The sequence below is a fragment of the Pelophylax lessonae genome (assembly GCF_965119305.1).
Source record: "Pelophylax lessonae genome assembly, chromosome: 2".
Lineage (NCBI taxonomy): Eukaryota > Metazoa > Chordata > Amphibia > Anura > Ranidae > Pelophylax > Pelophylax lessonae.
The window spans coordinates 131,261,107-131,282,241 of NC_138769.1; the positions used below are offsets into that span (position 1 = coordinate 131,261,107).

At 46.2% G+C, this 21,135-nt stretch overlaps 1 protein-coding gene across 1 annotated transcript in view; it reads right to left on the reverse strand.

Moving 5' to 3' along the window:
* The window catches only part of LOC309546408 (solute carrier family 13 member 2-like), a gene marked incomplete at its 3' end in the record, with an annotated part of 167,854 nt that overhangs the window by 45,539 nt on the left and 101,180 nt on the right, over window positions 1-21,135 (reverse strand). The window contains exons 4-5 of the mRNA XM_082246069.1: window positions 11,648-11,958; window positions 5,155-5,344 (exon numbers count right to left, since the gene is read on the reverse strand). Coding sequence (XP_082102195.1) covers window positions 5,155-5,344; window positions 11,648-11,958 — 501 coding nt within the window. The remainder of the gene's footprint in view (window positions 1-5,154; window positions 5,345-11,647; window positions 11,959-21,135) is intronic.

Consider the following 21,135-nt stretch of genomic DNA (forward strand, 5'->3'; position numbering starts at 1 on the left):
AGATTAGGCGGAAGCATTGGCTTACACCTACACCCGGAAGTGGTCAGCTTGCGCTCCAACGACCGGATGCGGATATCAGGATGTAAACAAGGGTATAACAATCTCTTAATAATGTCGCCACCATACTATATGATAATACAGTGGAAAGAGATAACGATCCCTTATATCTATCAACATTATTATGTTACGTGGAAACAAACAACCACAATTAGAACATAATATACACCCACATCACATCAGAGACCATGGCTCCATCTAGTGGTCGCAGCCCAAACCACAGGTTGGAGAACACACAACTCCCTCTTCACAAAGCAGTGCATTACATAAAAACACATTTTGTTAAAACGATACAACGTAAAACACATAAAAGATATAAAATTCATACAAAAGGAGACTAAAAAGAGACTAAAAGATAGACTAAAAAATTGTTCTGGATAATAGCAATATTAATATTTCCTTCAAGTATAAAAAAAAATAGAAAAGCAGCAGGATATGTGGTCTCATAAAAACGCATCATGAATTGTTAATGAACGCGTTAATGTCCCACTCGATATTTAAACCCAGAGGGGTATAAGATTTCAACCTATAAATCCAACTGGTCTCCAGTTTGGAAACCCCCCGGGTCATATTGCTCCCTCTCCAATTCTTAGAAAATGTATCTATTCCCAAGAATATCGTCCCCTTAGGGTTCCTTTGATGGCACTGATCATAGTGCCGTGAGACACTATGTTTTGGGAATCCCTTGACTATGTTGGCCACATGCTCCTTGAGCCTAACATGGAGTTCTCGGATGGTGCGGCCAACATAGTCAAGGCCACAGGGACACCTAAGTAAATAAACCACATATCTAGTGGTGCAAGAGATGAAAGGCTTGATATTAAATTCTTGCCCTGTAGAGCCTGTGGTAAAAGAACCGACCCTCCTACTTTTCTCATGGTTTAATCTACAAATGGCACATTTCCTACATGGGAAAAATCCTCCCATCTCCTGAAAAAATGATGTTAGCTTAGGGGGATCTCTCACATTGGGAGCCACTTGTAGTTTTAAAGGGTGGTACCCCCCTGCAAACCACCTGAGGTTGCTCTGGGATCAGGGGGCCTAATACTCCATAATTTTTTACAATATGCCAATGCGATGAAGGATCTTTTTTACTGAAAAATGTTGCGTGGAGTAGGATGAAAGAAAAGCAAAGCCAAAGGACTCATCTTTCACCTTAGTTTTTGGCTGTAGCATATCCTCTCTATTGCACGAATCAGCTCGCACAATAGCCTCATCCAAAGCCTGTTCACTGTATCCTTTTTCAATAAACTTCTCTTTTAGGATAGAGGCTTCTTTAAGAAAATCACTCCTCGGTGAACAGTTACTTTTCAAACGCAAAAATTGACTGACAGGAAAGGATTTAAGCCACGCAGCATGATGACAGCTGGTGGTATCAATAAATCCGTTCCTGTCAGTAGCCTTAAAAAAAGTGGATGTCATAATTTGACCCTCCTGCACCATTATTTTTAGGTCCAGGAAATGAATCTCGGAACTACTAAATTAATATTGTAAATTAATGCCTCTTTCATTTTGATTAAGAGTGATCATGAACTCTTTTAGGGAATCTGAACTGCCATCCCATAGGAGGAGGATGTCGTCAATATACCTACGCCAGAGCACCAGCTCCGGCCTAGGCATACCCATAACGACATTCTCCTCCCACTTGGCCATAAAGAGGTTGGCCATACTGGGCGCAAATTTTACGCCCATGGCCACACCCCTGTTCTGCAAGTAGAAGTTGCCGTTAAACCAAAAATAATTATGTGCCATTGCAAAACTCAGCAAAGTAATTATATAATCCTTCTGGAAGCCCAGGGGAATATCTCGACATAGATAGTAGGAAACTGCTTCCAAACCATGATCGTGGGAAATGATAGTGTACAGGGACGAAACGTCCGCTGTCACTAAAATATAACTTTCCTTCCATTGGATCTTCAGAGCCGCCTCCTTTTTTTATCGGAGTCTCCTCCCCCCTCTTGCCCCCCTTTTGCATTTTTTTGTCTTTTGTTTTTTGGGGTAGCCCCCTGAAAAAAACGTTGTTGCGGTCCCTGACTGTATTGGTCCGGATAATATCCATTTCCATATCCATCGTTCCCTGATAAGGAAAATATGTTTGGTAACCATTGGAATGGGCACTGGATGGTCGACCTTCTTGATGGATCGGAACCCTGTCCCTTTCATAGGGATGAGTGGTAATATAGTGCTCTGGTTCTAGAGGGTTATTACCCAAAGGTGCAAACCTATTGGGGGTAGGCGTAATACCCCTTTGTGGTGGGGGTGAGATGGACTCCCAGGATCCCGGTGATATATTTTTTGCCCAAAGTACATAAGGACCCTGTTTGCCCACCCGGGAGACCTATCATCAGTGGTATTGATTCTGTGACCTCCTGGGTGGGCAAATATATAGACCATTTTCTACAACCTTTGGTCACCAAGATGCCCTCGTATCTCAGGGATTCTATGCATGTCATCAATGAACTCAGCAAAATCCAATGGAAGAAAAGTTATATTTTAGTGACAGCGGACGTTTCGTCTCTGTACACTATCATTTCCCATGATCATGGTTTGGAAGCAGTTTCCTACTATCTAAGTCGAGATATTCCCCTGGGCTTCCCGAAGGATTATATAATTACTTTGCTGAGTTTTGCGATGGCTCATAATTATTTTTGGTTTAAGGGCAACTTCTACTTGCAGAACAGGGGTGTGGCCATGGGCACAAAATTTGCGCTCAGAATGGCCAACCTCTTTATGGCCAAGTGGGATGAGGATGTCGCTATGGGTATGCCTGGGCCGGAGCTGGTGCTCTGGCGTAGGTATATTGACGACATCCTCCGCCTATGGGATGGTAGTTCAGATTCCCTAAAAGAGTTCATGATCACTCTTAATCAAAATGAAAGAGGCATTAATTTACAATATTAATTTAGTAGTTCCGATATTCATTTCTTGGACCTAAAAATAATGGTGCAGGAGGGTCAAATTATGACATCCACTTTTTTAAGGCTACTGACAGGAACAGATTTATTGATACCACCAGCTGTCATCATGCTGCGTGGCTTAAATCCGTTCCTGGCAGTCAATTTTTGCGTTTGAAGGAGGAGTGATTTTTTTAAAGAAGCCTCTATCCTTAAAGAGAAGTTTATTGAAAAAGGATACAGTGAACAGGCTTTGGATGAGGCTATTGCGCGAGCTGACTCGCGCAATAGAGAGGATTTGCTACAGCCAAAAACTAAGGGGAAAGTTGAGTCCTTTGGCTTCGCTTTTCTTTCATCCTACTCCACGCAACATTTTTCAGTAAAAAAGATCCTTCTTCGCCATTGGCATATTTTATAAAATGATGGAGTATTAGGCCCCCAGATCCCAGAGCAACCTCAGGTGGTTTGCAGGGGGGTACCACCCTTAAAACTACAAGTGACTCCCAATGTGAGAGATCCCCCTAAGCTAACATAATTTTTTCAGGAGATGGGAGGATTTTTCCCATGTAGGAAATGTGCCATTTGTAAATTAAACCACGAGAAAAGTAGGAGGGTCGGTTCTTTTACCACAGGCTCTACGGGGCAAGAATTTAATATCAAGCCTTTCATCTCTTGCACCACTAGATATGTGGTTTACTTACTTAGGTGTCCCTGTGACCTTGACTATGGTGGCCGCACCATCCGAGAACTCCATGTTAGGCTCAAGGAGCATGTGGCCAACATAGTCAAGGGATTCCCAAAACATAGTGTCTCACGGCACTATGATCAGTGCCATCAAAGGAACCCTAAGGGGACGATATTCTTGGGAATAGATACATTTTCTAAGAATTGGAGGGGGAACAATATGACCCGGGGGGTTTCCAAACTGGAGACCAGTTGGATTTATAGGTTGAAATCTTATACCCCTCTGGGTTTAAATATCGAATGGGACCTTAACGCATTCATTAACAATTCATGATGCGTTTTTATGAGACCACATATCCTGCTGCTTTTCTATTTTTTTTTATACTTGAAGGATATATTAATATTGCTATATCCAGAACTATTTTTTAGTCTATCTTTTAGTCTCTTTTTAGTCTCCTTTTGTATGAATTTTATATCTTTTATGTGTTTTACGTTGTATAGTTTTAACAAAATGTGTTTTTATGTAATGCACTGCTTTGTGAAGAGGGAGTTGTGTGTTCTCCAACCTGTGGTTTGGGCTGCGACCACTAGATGAAGCCATGGTCTCTGATGTGATGTGGGTGTATATTATGTTCTAATTGTGGTTGTTTGTTTCCACGTAACATAATAATGTTGATAGATATAAGGGATCGTTATCTCTTTCCACTGTATTATCATATAGTATGGTGGCGTCATTATAAAGAGGTTGTTATACCCTTGTTTACATCCTGATATCCGCATCCGGTCGTTGGAGCGCAAGCTGACCACTTCCGGGTGTAGGTGTAAGCCAATGCTTCCACCTAATCTCGACCGCTATATATATAGCGTCGCCGCCATAAGACCACACCCCTTTGACGACGTCAGTCTATGAAGAAACGCGTCGGATGGAGCTTACGGTGACGCATGCCACACGCGGAAGAGACACGGCGGCCATCTTGTCGGTGGGATGCAGCAGCATCAGACCATCGGAGGAGAGTGACACACAACGCCTACTACTAGCGGTGATCTTGTAAGTCATTTACATTGTTTTTGGGCCAAATAAACTATCAAGACAGGTTACACTATGAGGAGGTGTTCTGTTTCTTTTTTCGGCTCTATGATGATGATGTGACGATCGGTTGCTAAATGCTGGGAATAAGGAGTGGAGGATCCTATTTGCCTTTGGTACATACGTTATATGACCTTTGTGATGAGAGTCATATACATCCGGTAAGAGTCAGTGTGTACGGGTGTCTGGTGGTGGCTCTCTCCCACTGAGGATCTTCACTTCTATTCGCATAAGGATCTTCACATATATCTGTACCGGTCACATAGGAACTGTTGTTTCTCACCTGGATTCATATGAACATTCTGTGCAAACAGTTTTCAGATTAGCGCCACATTTATATAAATATAGGATGTATATTTTTACTTGATATTGCATATGCCAAGAGCACTTTGTGAACCTATGTTACAAGTCTTTTAAAACAATACAACTTACTGGTCTATCTGTCCTTTCATGACTAGATTGGTCGTACTTCCTGTTAGTGTTGCAATGCCCCCAATGCTGGCAGAGTAACATACACAAAGACTCAATCCTTTGCATAATTTCAGATGTTTCTGTTTTCTCAAAGATTGTTGCTTCTGCTTTGATTTTTCATCCTCTAAGTCCATCTCAACTGTTGTGACACCTATGGAATAAAACACATTTTATAGAAGATATCTAATTTCCTTAAAAAAATGATTGTAGAGTATAAAATTGCTACACAGGCCTTTTTTTTATACTGTGTTTTTATTAGGTATATAAAACAGGTACAATTCAGCTTTTGCAACACACCATATACATGAAGTAGACATGTCAATAGAAACAACTATCGCCTTTCCAGAATTAATTAGTAATGTAGCACTACTCCCATGGAAGCTGCTGTGTGTGGGTTCCCCTGGGTTACCATTAGCAACAACAGAACAGTCTGGCATTTTTCCAAGTGTTTTTACCTCAGGCAAGGATCAGTCTAGTTTGTTTGGTTATTAGGTTTCATTTAGAACTTGGATAGGAGAAGGGATGAGTTGGGATACTCCAACTGAATATAACTATGCACAATCTGCTGGGACACCTTGAGAAATGCTAGTTAACGCTGGTTAACGCTGTTTAACGCTGTGTTGAGCTAGTCATGGCTAGGCCGCTATTTCCCTTTGCCCTTGGCTGTGAAAGAGTCTTTAAGGTTCCTGGGGTAATCCTCTCCTAAGGCAAGCTGCACATAAAGGTTGACTGTACAGCTGAACAACTTCAGGGCCCTTCCTTGCACCCTCTTTATCCCTAATCTTTAGGGCTTAACACTTGGCTCCTTGATCCCTTTGACCTTTCTGGAGTGGTCCCCTCTCTTAGGCAGACCCCTGGGCAGATCCTTGAGTACTCACGATACTGTTTTTCCTGAAGTCTTCTGCCCAGCAGTTCCACTGGTCAGCACGCTGGATCCTCTGCAGCATAGCTCCTGACTGCCTTGACCACCTTCCTCCCTTCAGAAGGAGGAGAGACAACCATCCACCTCCTCCTGGGACTTTGCTCCCGCCAAAAGAAACCCTGTCACATGTTCCCTCCGGATTTATTTCCAATCTCAGGATGCTTTGCGGCAATGCCCGCCCACTGGGACAGTTATAAACCCTGGTGTGCTATTGGCTAGGTTTCCTCCATTGTTAAACAAGCTCCCTTATTGGATACAGTGGGGAGACTCCCCAGACCAAATAGATCACACCTGGAAGCATGTGACAGGCCTCACTAACAGATCAGACTCTCCTGATAAGCAGAACAGAGCCACGCATATATTTTACCTAGCACCTACCTAGGAGGGTGCTACATCCAAACCCCACAAAAAATGAGCCACATCCCGTTGGCTCTGGGGCAGCCGTCCCTACAAAATTCTAAAAAAAAACTAGGAGTATCCGACAAACTTCGAAAGGGGGAGAAGGGAAAAAGAACTAATGTACAAATAAATTATGTAAAAAAATATATGCACACATCTGCTATACAAAATATACATAGAGAGTGTATGTTAAAGAATGCACCCCCCACCAAACAAACGCTGTTTTGTGGGTTCTCAAAGGAAAACATTTACATTTGCACATGCTAACTGACTATCTCTTGACTGATGTCAGCTGAAAAGGAAAATAGGTTAAGCATTTACACAGAAATTTACAGTGTACCTATCTCATACTTTACAACGATGGGAAGACCCTCCCCACAGGGACGACCTTCCCATCCTAATCCCTGACTTCTCTGTGGTCCAGCCTTGACATGACGTCCCACATCTATCCTTGTAGGCAAATCTGTGCCCTACCGCTGGCTACCTAAACAGAGTCCATGCAGAAGAGTGTATGCAACACCTCCTTGGTGTAGTCCAATAGCTGTCTTCTAGGTCTTAAAAAGGATGGATCACTGGAGCCTGAGTGACCCATAGTCTTGCCAAGTCATGGATAGCTTCTTTGGGGGCCTCTGGTACCAGAGCACCCCCCACCAGACTTCCTGGATTCCCCTGCCCATTCCTGTAACGGTCACCCATATAGTTCCGTTATGGCCCACTGGCCCAAGAAGAGTTCCACTGAAACTGCAACAATATTTGTAATCCAATGATCCCGTCCCGATGGCCCAAAGGATCCATGAGGTTGGAGTTCCTCTTTATAACCCTGGCCAGTTGGCCCAAGGGGTCTGCAAACAGCAAGGCAGGTCAGTCCCAATTTCCGAAAAGGGGATGAGCCTGAGCTTTAAATGTGTGTACGAGCTTGACAGTCCCCCATCCTCTTCTGTAAGATCAGAAGGGGAGAAGGGGTGATGAAAAAGGGGTACAAGCCCCAACAGCAAATTTTTTTAAATTAACTCCTGCACTCTTTTTCTTCCAGCTAGACAGCCAGTTCTTTTTTTTCTTCTTAAGATAGTTGCTCCTCAGATATAATACTCAAGATAGATCCTCACAAGGTTTCCCTGACTGTCCTGAATGCGGACCGACCAAGCCTGGCCTGATCCGTCTGGGCGGCGGACTTCCACCCGATCCACATATATGGACCGCCCAAAGTTCCATTGAGACCTTGTTGAAACAAACTTTTCCCAGAGATCTGTCCTGGTGGAGTTCCGATAAGGCTTAGGCACAAACAGAAAGTCCCAGATGGCCTCATCACACCACGACTCTCTTTTGGCTTTTATTTCAAGCATTATCTCGTGGGGAGCATATGGGTAATCATACCCGTACTCCATGGACACTTTTCGCTGCAGCCACCGCTGCATCCTAGAAAACCTGGGGAGGGTCTTCCTGTTTCCTCTCCCATCTGGAGAAAATGGGGTCTCTTCACGCCTGATGAGGGAGCTATAAGCTTAATTTTGATCTCGAGCCCGGGCATAGTTCATAGGCAGGGTTGGGTCTGGGAAATAGGAAAAGAGGAAGGTACTTGGCGCTGCCACACTGGTAGGGTGTAAATAAATAAATGTAGGGAAATAGATATGAATGATAAGTACTGATATCTTTCCAATGAGTGGTGTAAATAGTAAAGTGCTAGATGCAATATGATACAATAAAAATGGAAAAACTGCAATAGAGGAAAATGCACAATAAAATCATATGCAAACAAGTTAATAAACGAGTAAATGATACAAATACCCCCAAATTGATTGTCTAATAAAGTGCAATGGTGGTTGGTGCAATGGTAATATAAAGTGACTTAGTGCTTCAAAAAAGTGCAGTAATAAATAAGATAAATAAATTAAATTAAAGTGACAGTGCTCCATAAAAGGAGGAGGGGGGGTGGGGGTGTCCCCAAAAATGGCAAGTAAAATAAATGTGCCAAAACAGTGAATATGACAAATCACATAAGGTGATAGGTGAGATAAGGTGTAAAGGATAAATAAGGTGTGTCCCAAAAAGAAAAAATGGGCAAAGGTGAAAGAAAATGCAGATATAATAATAGCCACGAAACAAGGTGTAACAAATGGCAATATACAAATAACAGTTCAAAAAGCAGGTGAAGTCCAATGACACTTGTATAAAATGATAGGTGTCACATAACAGAAAAGTGACTATATAGGTGAGTCCGTGTAAAATTAAAAGTTCAGAATATGAAGAGGATGACAACCATCCGATCCCAAATTATCATGGAATAAGGTGGAACTCTTCAGAAGGTGATGCGTGCAGGTGAATCCTGTGTCCCCCTAATGAATTGCGCACTCACCAGAAAATGGTACCCCTACAGGGGTAACACGCGTGGTAAATATCAAGGGTAAGTCTCCTCGGACAGCATCAATAGGGAGTGTGCATCATCTCCTTTATTCCATTAACCCTCATAGTATAGCAGTCAAACATAAGTTGGAGATCCCGATCATATATGGGGAGGAAAGGCTCATATAGTGAAGTACTGTATGGTAAATACTTTATTAAGATTAAAATATTACTCGCAAATTAGCGGTCAAAAGCAAGCAGATCACAATACAGATATCGTGGGTCCGTTCCCGGGTTACTTCCGGAACGCGATGCGCTCCAAACACTGGAAATGCGGTTCACAGGTACAGCAAGCGGAAGTGACGGAAGGACGTTCTACGCGCTTCGTCATTTGACGTCATCAGGAGCAGGGTTGGGTCTGGGACCCTACTAGCATAGGCCTCACAGAACCCCAAACTTTGAACTAGCTCCCTTCTCACCACAGAGTCCTTGGTTTTCTCATCAGGCGCCTCTACTGTGTCAGGACATGGCTGACTGCTCCGAGCCTCAAATCCCCAGTCCCACTTGGTCTCATCTTCCGATTTCCAGTTATCGATCCCTTCCACTATGGACCCAAAACGGCTCTGGAAACTCAGAAACCCCACATTGATTGCCCCGGTCTCCTCCTCACTACTCACACTTGCTTAAGGAGCCTCCAGTGCTGGTGGCCATCTTTCCTTCTTAATAGGTATGGGAGCAGACCTTGTTCCTGCTGCAGGGACCTTCGGTGCATCAGGTGGCCCCTTCCCGGCCCTCACTACCTGCATGCACCCTTTGTCTGGCAATCGGGTTTCCTTTGATGTGTAAGCTGAACCACTGCCAGGTTGCATGGTCTCCAGCAGCATCAATACTCTGAAGACTCCCCTCCGCGGAGGGGTCCCGATTCCATAGCTGTCACGACTCGAGTGATCCCTGTCTCCCAAGACACACACAACTGTCTGGGCCAACCCTCACTCTTCTCCGGCCGCAGCAGCAGATAGCGGCAGTGCCCGCACTGGCCCCAAACCTGCACCCGCATAGTCACACTTGTACACTGGGGACATACCAGGCCTAAGTGCTCCACGCCTCCTTCGGTGCACAGCGCCAGTCCTCCAATGGGCACCATCCGGTATCCCATACAAAAGTAGTCTTTGGCCCTCCGATCTGCTCTCAGGTCTGCCCAGCAGGTTCTCCGCCGATGGGTGGAATAGTTGCGGCTGCGCACTTTCGCTCCCCAACAAGCTCCATGTTGCTTCTCCTCGCACGTGTCTCCCTCTCAGCCACACCCGAAGGAGGAAGTAATTTATGGACTTCCCTTGTCACTCCTGATTGGTTGGGCACGACCGATGTCTCCACCCACATTCCTTGTTTTGCGGTGGCTCCTTCTGCTAGGCAGAATTTTCTAGCTCGCCCTTTCCCGCGCGGTGCAGTAACCCCTCCAATGCCGCGCTCTCTCACCTTAGCCGACACAGAAGTTGCAGTGAGTGCCCTACTGCAGAGGTAGTTCACTGAGTGACTCCAATCCAATTCACTGTCTAGCTGTTGCCTAGCTTTTTTCTAGCAGTTTTGCACTGACTGCTGTAGTTGAAGTGAGTGCCCTACTGCAGAGGTAGTCCACTGAGTGACTCCAATCCAATCCACGGTCTACTGTTGCCTAGCTTTTTTTCTAGCAGTTTTGCACTGACTGCTGTAGTTGCAGTGAGTGCCCTACTGCAAAGAGTCCAATCCAATTCACTGTCTAGCTGTTGTCTAACTTTTTTTCTAGCAGTTTTGCACTGACTGCTGCAGTTGCAGTGAGTGCCCTACTGCAGAGGTAGTCCACTGACTGACTCCAATCCAATCCACTGTCTAGCTGTTGCCTCGCTTTTTTCCAAGCAGTTTTGCACTGACTGCTGTAGTTGCAATGAGTGCCCTACTGCAGAGGTAGTCCACTGACTCCAGTCCAAACCACTGTGTAGCTGTTCTCTAGCTGTTGTCTTGTCTAGCTTTTTTTTCTAGCAGTTTTGCACTGACTGCATTGCAGTAGTGATTTATTGCAGTGAGTGCAGTACTGCAGCAGTTTTATTATGCATTCCATTAATGCACATCAGATGATGTGAAACTGATGTCCCTGCAAGTGCACTTTTCCTATCAGTTTTCATGCAGTTAAGGTGTGAAGAATGTTAAAAATATTAATAAATAAAGATTAACATGTTTAATAACAGTTTTTTTTGTAAAAATTTGTGTTTATTTTGCAAAATATTAAATGTGTGAAAATATTGGCCAATATTGGCCGATACCGATATGCGATCGGCAATATATCGGTATTGGTATCGGCAACGAAAAACTATATCGGTCGATCACTAGTATGTATACTAGAATTTTTTATTTATTTATTTTTTTTTTTTTTTATACTAATTATGGTGATGATCAGCTACTTAAAGCGGGACTGCGTCTACTGGTGTTCTCCAAGCACTGTGCCCCCCTGTACACCTGCTGCGGTGCACTCTGTCCAGCAACATGGGTGTTATGGGTGAATATGGGTGTAACATGTAACATGTTATAAAAGGTGAACTTATCGTTTAATAACCTCTGCTGTGAAGGAAGAGAACTGCATCAATGTAGTATGAAAACTAACTGTAATGATTGCCAGAAAATGATACACAAATGCACTGTTAATGGGTGATTACCAAAAACCCAGCTATTTAAACATCTTGCTGCTGAATTATTAATCAGTATGTCACACTTTCACAACATTTTCATTTGTAAACAACATTGTTTTTGACTGTAACTTACTTGGCTTCTCCTGTTTAATGAGATCAGAATCTATATGTTTTTCATACATTTCAAATGCCTGGTTTAGGTTTCCATTTGGCTGATTATCTTCTGCTTTGGATTCCTTGGTTACTTTATCCTCATAAGTCAGTTTGGTGCCTCCATTTTGATTGACATTATCAAAGGCTTTTGAACATTCTTCTAGTTTTTCTTCTGAAGTGTAAAGCTGCTCCAGGACAGACTGGGCTATTGGTATCATCATTGCAGTGGTGGCTGCATTACAGAGCCACATGGACAAGAAGGCTGTAACCACCATGAACCCTAGAAGCAACCTGGGAACAAAAGATGTTTTTTTTTTTTTTTTCAGAATACAACATTATATAAAATTATACAAAAATTACTTTTTAACCTGTGTTTACTACTGTTAAAATAAGATATTTCTTTTCATCATAAAGTCTCTTTACTGCACACGGAAGGCATATTTTGCATGGTGCAAGACAACAGAATTTCACCCTTAAAAAGTGCGATGAATCCTGTTTTTTTGCATCCAGCATCTGGCCCTTAGCACTAACAAGGGTCAGGTCATTGTGCTTCTAGGCTTTTCATTCTTTATAAGACTCTCCCAGTGCACTCCCCTGTGACTCCATGGGATCTGAATTTGTTTTTTTCTGCACTTCTAAAACCTCCCTTTGAACCGATCATAGATATTTTCCTTTCCACTCTTACTCACAAGGTTATGTTTCTTGTTGTCATCAACCTGGTGAGGTGGATGTCTGAGCTGGTAGCTCTATCATGTAAAGAACTCTTTCTGTTCTTACATAAGGACAAGGTGGTGTTAAACCAATAATGTTATTTCTACCTCATGTAGTTTTGGCCTTTCCCATTCAATGTCTCTCTTTCTGGCTTTAGCTCATCAGAAGTGATTTCCCTCTATTGCCTGGATAAAATGTGTGCTGCCAGAGTTTACCTAACATCTTCTTCCTTTAAAAAGTCTGACTCTCTCTTTGCCATTCCTGGTGGTCCCCACAGGGGTGAAAACGCTTCTCTTTCCACCATTTCTCAGTAACTGAGACAGGCAGAGTTGTATAAAGTACTCGAAACCCATACTTGAGTAAAAGTACAAGTGCTCGATCAAAAAGTGACTTGAGTAGAAGTGGAAGTGCTCAATCAAAAAGTGACTTGAGTAGAAGTACTAAAGTATTCAACATTTTTTGTACTTAAGTATTGCAAGTAGTTTTTTTTTAAATTTTGCTACTCAAGTACTGAAAGTAAAAGTACCAGTAGTTTTGAAAAAAAAGATTGCTACTCAAGTACTGAAAGTAAAAGTACAAGTACTGTGTTATGTAGTTATTAAAGAAAGAAGTCAAAAGTTTGAACATCATATTGTTTTTTATTATTTCAAATGCAGCTTTTATTTATACATACAGTAGTTTTTTTTTTTCGTATGCGCTGATAGTACCCAGGTTTTGAGCTTCATGAAACCTGCCATCTACTGTTCTGGCAGTGGTAATTTTTATAATTGTAACGAGTAACTATGCAGCACAAAAAAAAAATATCGGAGTAGAAGTATTGAAATCATTGAAAAATTGTAGTGAAGTAAAAGTGGAAGTAGGAGAAAAAAATTCTACTCTAGGAAAGTACAGATACCGCCTTTCGGTACTTAAGTACAGTAGTGAAGTAGTTCTACTTAGTTACTATACATCTCTGGAGACAGGTCATCCTTTTAGATTATGATTGGGTGCCACCCGTTTCTGTAAAGGCACTCTCCATTACATCTGCAAGTGCCTCTTGAGCGCTTTGGAATCAGGATATGGTTATTCACATTTACAAGGTTGCCATTTGGTGTTCTGTTTAAACATAATCCAAAATTTCACAGATGGATGATAAAGCCTCATCTGATGCCAGCATAAGGCCCTTCAGGTGTTTCTAAAATAGCAGGAAGTTCCTTTGTTCTGTTGTTTTTTTGTGGGCCTGTTAGTGTTTTGTTTGCTGTTGCCCACCCTTCAGTTGAGTGGACTGCTGTTGCATAAGAAAAAAATAATTGGATCCTTTTTCCCTGTAGATGACAGTACGACCTTACAGTAGAGGGCTTCATGACCCTCTATGGATACCAAGAATAGAATTTACATGCGGTAGACTTTTTAGCTTTTAGCATTGTGGAAATAATTAATTCAGAAATATCCCTGTCACTAAAAATGTGGACTTTAACAGCCATGTCTTTAAAGCTAACAAATGTGAAGTAGGTGTTCTTGAGACAGAAAATTCAGATGATCTGGAACATCATGTTCAGGTCAGGTCAGAGCACCGCTTCTGTCTGAGCCAGTATAGAGCTATGAGGATCACTGGACTGCCTTCCAACTTGATTCTGCAAAGCAAAAGGGAAAGGAGTTTCAAGGAGGAAAGTTGTAGATCAAAATGTAGTAATCCCATGGAACTAGCAGTGCATCCATTGCTGCTACTAGAGGAACCGTTTACCTATAAACAGTGGTGGGATTCAAAAATGTTAGTAACCAGTTCCGACTTTCAGTAAAGGTGTCCAATCTGTCCGCCAAAAATTTCGCAGTCCCGCTAAAAATCGCAGATCGCCGCCATTACTAGTAAAAAAAAAAAAAAAAAAAGACATAAATCCTTCCCGTAGTTAGTAGACGTGATAATTTTGCGCAAACCAATCAAAATACTCTTATTGCGATTTTTTTTAACCAAAAAGATTTAGCAGATAACAAATTGGCCTAAAATGATAAAAAAATTGATTTGTGTGAGTTTCACCTCAGGGGTCTCATCATCCCCTTCGGGCAGCAGTAGGTCCCCCAGAACCCCCTGTAGAGAAGGAGCTCCTGGTGGGAGATGGCCACGGAGAAGCCTTAAGGTGAGAAGGGGTCCCTGTCCAGGGCCCTGTCTCCAAGGGGAGAAGGGGTCCCTGTCTCCAAGGGGAGAAGGGGTCCCTGACTCCAAGGGGAGAAGGGGTCCCTGACTCCAAGGGGAGAAGAGGTCCCTGTCTCCAAGGGGAGAAGGGGTCCCTGACTCCAAGGGGAGAAGGGGTCCCTGACTCCAAGGGGAGAAGGTGTCCCTGACTCCAAGGGGAGAAGGTGTCCCTGACTCCAAGGGGAGAAGGTGTCCCTGACTCCAAGGGGAGAAGGGGTCCCTGACTCCAAGGGGAGAAGGGGTCCCTGACTCCCTGACTCCAGAGGAGAAGTGGTCCCTGACTCCAAGGGGAGAAGGGGTCCCTGACTCCAAGGGGAGAAGGTGTCCCTGACTCCAAGGGGAGAAGGTGTCCCTGACTCCAAGGGGAGAAGGGGTCCCTGACTCCAAGGGGAGAAGGGGTCCCTGACTCCCTGACTCCAGAGGAGAAGGGGTCCCTGACTCCAAGGGGAGAAGGGGTCCCTGACTCCAAGGGGAGAAGGGGTCCCTGACTCCAAGGGGAGAAGGGGTCCCTGACTCCAAGGGGAGAAGAGGTCCCTGACTCCAAGGGGAGAAGAGGTCCCTGTCTCCAAGGGGAGAAGGGGTCCCTGACTCCAAGGGCAGAAGGGGTCCCTGGCTCCAAGGGGAGAAGGGGTCCCTGACTCCAAGGGGAGAAGGGGTCCCTGACTCCAAGGGGAGAAGGGGTCCCTGACTCCAAGGGAGAAGTGGTCCCTGGCTCCAAGGGGAGAAGGGGTCCCTGACTCCAAGGGGAGAAGGGGTCCCTGACTCCAAGGGGAGAAGGGGTCCCTGACTCCAGAGGAGAAGGGGTCCCTGACTCCAAGAGGAGAAGGGGTCCCTGACTCCAAGGGGAGAAGGGGTCCCTGACTCCAAGAGGAGAAGGGGTCCCTGACTCCAATAGGAGAAGGGGTCCCTGACTCCAAGAGGAGAAGGGGTCCCTGACTCCAAGGGGAGAAGGGGTCCCTGACTCCAAGGGGAGAAGGGGTCCCTGACTCCAAGGGAGAAGGGGTCCCTGACTCCAGAGGAGAAGGGGTCCCTTTTCCCAGGTTAGAAGGGGTCCCTGTCCCCAGGGGAGATAGTGTGGGGTATGGGATGGTGTGTGGGGGATGGGGTCATCTCACTCACCTTTACCAAGCTGCAGGACACTCATCCACAGTCACCGACCTGGGCTTCTTACAGCAGCAGCATGGATGGGCAATCAGCTCAGAGGGCGACCTGTGTATGACAGGGGGGAGGAGGGGGGCTAGCTTTGCAGACATCCCTGCTGTGTCCTCCAGCTCTCTTAGTGCACCTGGCTGTGTGCTTCGGTTCATTCACTTGCGCGGGAGCCGACTGGGGGGGGGGGAGAGGGGGAGTGAGGTCTGGACTCTGGCTGGGGAGGAGAGGAGACTGTGCTGCTTAGTGGAGCAGGAAGGGGGGGGACTCAAGACCAGGAGCAGCCAGCGCGGAGGTGAGCAGGAAGCTCTGCTGTCCACCCCCAGAGACGGCTCTTTAATTAGCAACTGCCTATTTAAAGAGCTGTCTCTGCCGCTGCTCTCGGCTTCCACCGGTTCCACGAACTTGTAAAATGTTAGTAACAGGTTCGGTGGAACCGGTGAGAACCGGCTGAATCCCACCACTGCCTATAAACAAATCTGTACACTTTGCTGTTGAACCTGGAGACCAGGGATGTAAATGGAAGATAAGGCTGGAAAGTGAAGCTGCTTTGGCATTGTCCAATTACATCTGGATCAGATGTTCCTCAAGCCAGGAGGTCCAATGATAAAGCTTTTTTTTTTGTGGGCTTTCCCCTTAAACCATTTACCAAATCCTCATCAAGGCTAAGGACATGGTATCCATGAGGAGAATCCCAATCCACTTTGTTTACAAACTCGTGATCGACCGATATCGTTTTTTCGTTGCCAATACCGATATTTTGCCGATCGCATATCGGTATCGGCCGATATTGGCCGATATTTTCACACATGTAAAAGTTTCCCAAAAAAACACAAATTTCAACACAAATCTCTTAACAAACATGTTAATCTTTATTTATTAATATTTTTAAAATTAAGTGCTCATTTTTTAAACCTTAACTGCATAAAAACTGATAGGAAAACTTCAATTGCAAGGAATTGGACATTAGCATTTCACATCATCTGATTGTGCATTACGTATAATAAAGTGCTGCAGTAGTGGACTCACTCGCTGCAATATAACATTTTTAATTCACTACTGCAGTGCAGTCAGCGCAAAACTGCTAGGAAAAAAACTAGGCAACAACAACAGCTACACAGTAAAATACACATACAAACTGCACAACTGCTATAAAAAGAGCAAGGCAACAGCTACACATGTCACAGTGGATTGGACTGGACTGGACTCTGAGTTAGTGGAGGACTACCTCTGTGTGCAGTATGGCATTCACTGCAACTACTGCAGTGCAGTCAGTGCAATACTGCTAGAAGAAAAGCAAGGCACGTAGGCAACAGCTACACATGTCACATTGGATTGGACTGGAGTCAGTGGAGGACTATCTGCACTGCAGTATGGCACTCACTGCAACTACTTCAGTGTGCAGTCAGTGCAATACTGCTAGAAGAAAAGCAAGGCAAAAGCTACACATGTCACAGTGGATTGGACTGGAGTAAGTGGAGGACTTACTGCAGTATGGCACTCACTGCAACTACTGCAGACAGTGCAATACTGCTAGAAGAAAAGCAAGGCAACAGCTACACAGTGGATTGGACTGTGTACTACTGCTGCAGTAGGGCACTCACTCCGTGGAATAATTTTAAATCACTACTGCAGTAGTGATTTAAAATCATTGCAGCAGTGAGTGGCATTCTACTGCAGCAGTAGTCCACTGGCACTGACTCCAATCCACTGTCTATGTCTCTTGCTTTGCCTTGGCCAATACATCATCAGAAGAGAAAGGATGGTTCTTGTATTGAGGATCCAAAAGACATGCAAGCACAACAGTTTTATTCTCCTCATGCTTCTCAAACCTTTTGGGGAGGCTATCCCTCATTGCCTGCCTATATGCTTTGATGCCACGTGTGTTGGGTCCTTCATTCTGTTGAAGAAGCATCTTCAGGACTCTCACACATAGGATCACAGAGGAAACAGATGAGTCATAATGACTCACCTCCAGTGTCACTTCCTCAATGGGTACGAGCGTCTCTATAATGTTCTGCAGTAGGGCAAGAATGTCCTCCAAGTCCATATTCACCAGAATATATAGTGAGAGCTCGCTTCTGCTCCAGCATCCTCTGTAACATGTGTAGTGTTGAGTTCCATCGTGTTGGAACAGCCTCTATCAGGTTGTTTTTGGTTAGGCCAAGGTCTTCCTGAATGCACCCAGTCACTGCTTGGCAAGAACAGAATGGTGGAAATGGACTTGCGGCGGGGGGGGGGGGGCGCAAACAGAAAAACAAGTGACCAGCGTGCCCCCAATCAATGCAGAGTGCCACAGCGTGCCCCCAATCAATGCAGAGCGCCACAGCATGCCCCCCAATCAATACAGAATGCCACAGCGTGCCCCCAATCAATGCAGAATGCCACAGCGTGCCCCCAATCAATGCGGAGTGCAACAGCGTGCCCCCCAATCAATGCAGAGTGCCACAGCGTGCCCCCATCAATGCAGAGCGCCACAGGTGTGCCCCCCAATCAATGCAGAGTGCCACAGCATGCCCCCAATCAATGCAGAGCACCACAGCATGCCCCCAATCAATGCAGAGTGCCACAGCATGCCCCCATCAATGCAGAGCGCCACAGCATGCCCCCATCAATGCAGAGTGCCATAGCATGCCCCCAATCAATGCAGAGCACCACAGCATGCCCCCTTCAATGCAGAGAGCCACAGCATGCCCCCATCAATGCAGAGCGCCACAGCATGCCCCCATCAATGCAGAGCGCCACAGCATGCCCCCATTAATGCAGAGTGCCACAGCATGCCCCCATGAATGCAGAGCGCCAGAGCATGCCCCCATCAATGCAGAGCGCCACAGCATGCTCCCATCAATGCAGAGCGCCACAGCATGCCCCCATCAATGCAGAGCGCCACAGCATGCCCCCATCAATGCAGAGCGCCACGGCATGCCCCCATCAATGCAGAGCGCCACAGCATGCCCCCATCAATGCACAGTGCCACAGTGTGACCCCATCAATGCAGAGTGCCACAGCATGCCCCCTTCAATGCAGAGCGCCACAGCATGCCCCCAATCAATGCAGAGACCAGCGTGCTTGCTCCCTTTAATCCAATGCACTTACCTGGCGGCGGCTCGGCTCCTAGCGGCGGCTCGGCTCCTGGCCGCCGCTCGGCTCCTGGCGGCGGCTTCTCCCCTCCTCGATACTCCGTCCTCTTCTGCGGCGGGTGGCGGGAACCGGCGGGAAGGCGAGCCGCGCCGGCTTCTCCTCGAGACTCCTCTTCTGCTGCGGGCGGTGGGAACCGGCGGGAAGGTGAGCGGCGCCGGCTTCTCCTTGAGACTCCTCTTCTGCGGCGGCGGGAAGGTGACCGGGCGGTGACGGTGAGTGACTGATGCACGCACCAGCACCACCCCCAACGAGGTCAGCAGGGATGTCCTGAATCATGATTGGTCCAGGCTGGAGTCTGGACCAATCATGATCCAGGACATCACAAGATGGGGAAGTGTTGTAGCGCAGTGCTCTGCGCCCTGGTAAACCCCAAGAAGGCAGCCGATCGGCGCCTCTGCCGGGTTGAAAACCCCACCCCCCCCCCATAGTCACCAATGAGTCCGGCGCCCCTAGTGGGCTAAAAATGTAATTTTTTTAAATCTTTTTTTTTTTCTTTTTTTTTGGGGGGGGGGGGGGGGGGCGGCGCCCCTGCACCCCTATCGGCCGGCCGCCACTGATAGTAATAATGTCCAGCAAAGCTTTCTGGTGTGACAGACCATCATTTACCACCTGTTGTGGGCGGCTGTCTCGCTGGCAGGCACAGTGCGGTGGGTGGGTGGCTGGCTGGCATCCTTTGGTGGATGGCATCCTGTTGTGGGTGGCTGTCTGGCTGGCAGGCACTGTGTGGTAGGTGGGTGGCTGGCTGGCACCCTGTGGTGTGTGGCTGTCTAGCTGGCACCCTGTGGTGGCTGGCACCCTGTTGTGGGTGGCTGTCTGGCAGGCACCGTGTGGTGGGTGGGTGGGTGGCTGGCTTGCACCCTGTGGTGGGTGGCTGTCTGGCTGGCACCCTGTAGCGGCTGTCTGGATGGCACCCTGTGGTGGGTGGCTGGCTGGCACCCTGTGTGGTGGGTGGGTGGCTGGCTTGCACCCTGTGGTGGGTGGCTGTCTGGCTTGCTCCCTGTAGTGGCTGTCTGGCTGGCACCCTGTGTGGTGGCTGGCTTGGCACATACAGGCCCAGGGCCTGTGGCTGGAGAGCTGGTACAGTCAGACTAAGGAGGAGGACTCAGGCAGGGCCTGTGGCTGGCTGGTTGGACTGTGTGGGACTGGGTTGCTGGCTGGCACCGGGCAGCTGTGGGTGGTTGGGTTGCCGCGGCAGTGTTACAGAACAGAACAGAGAGATACAGAACATGTGTCAGATTGTTTGTTGGTCACTGTTATCATTTATCACAGAACAGATAGAATACAGAACATGTGTCAGACTGTTGGTCACTGCACTCACTAGATGCAGCAGAATTCTTTTTGTCCCGACTCTCCCGACCGACCGCCTGTGCCGCATACAGACTCCAGTGTGGCAGCGGCGGATAAGACACTGTAAGGAGGCAGAGGGAGGTGGCCTAAGAGCTGTCCAGCACGGAGGTGCAACATACGCGATGAGGTCACGAAAATATCGGCAATAGCGGTAAATCAAAAGGCCGACCCCGATATATCGGGGAAAGTGCATATCGGCCCCCGATATATCGGTGTTGCCGATAATCGGTCGATCTCTATTACAAACAGTACACTGCAGCTGGGAAAGGTATTTACTGACAATATAACCTCTTTACTGCCACCTCTATATGTAATTTGTTATGATAGCAAGAGGATTATACACACTCTACACAGTGTGTACACTCTACAAGCTGACTGTCAACTTTGTAATAAAAGTAATCTAGAGGCTGTACAGCTGCCCAATGGGGCAATAGGTCCGTACTGCAACTTCCCTGCAACCGCGTCCAATGCACGTGGTTGTGGTAAGGTAATGCAGCATTTTGGGAGTTAAAACAAGTGGTCAGGAGGTAACCTCACTTGCTCATTGCCTGACAAATGCCTCTAAAAAGAGATTTATATGTGTATTGTTTTTCAGAGGAGTGGCAACCTTTTTCAGGCTGTATTCAAACATAATGCAGAGCTGCCAGAAGGATGCACCACACCGGCAGCTCTGCTTTTCTGGCTGTGGTGGGGGCAGTTGGGTGCACGATTTAGTGCATCAAATAACTCCCTTTTTTTTTGTAAGAACTTTATTTGAAGTGTAAAAATAACACACTTCATTCATGCCAATGTACAGCAGTGAGATGCGCTGCATTGCTGTACATTGCCGTGTGATTCGGCACGGTGAGCTGTGATAAAATGCAGCATGTCTGCAATTTATTGCAGCACGCTGAAGCACATCTATATGCTGTGTTGCAGTGTAAATGGGACACATAGGAAACAATTGCTTT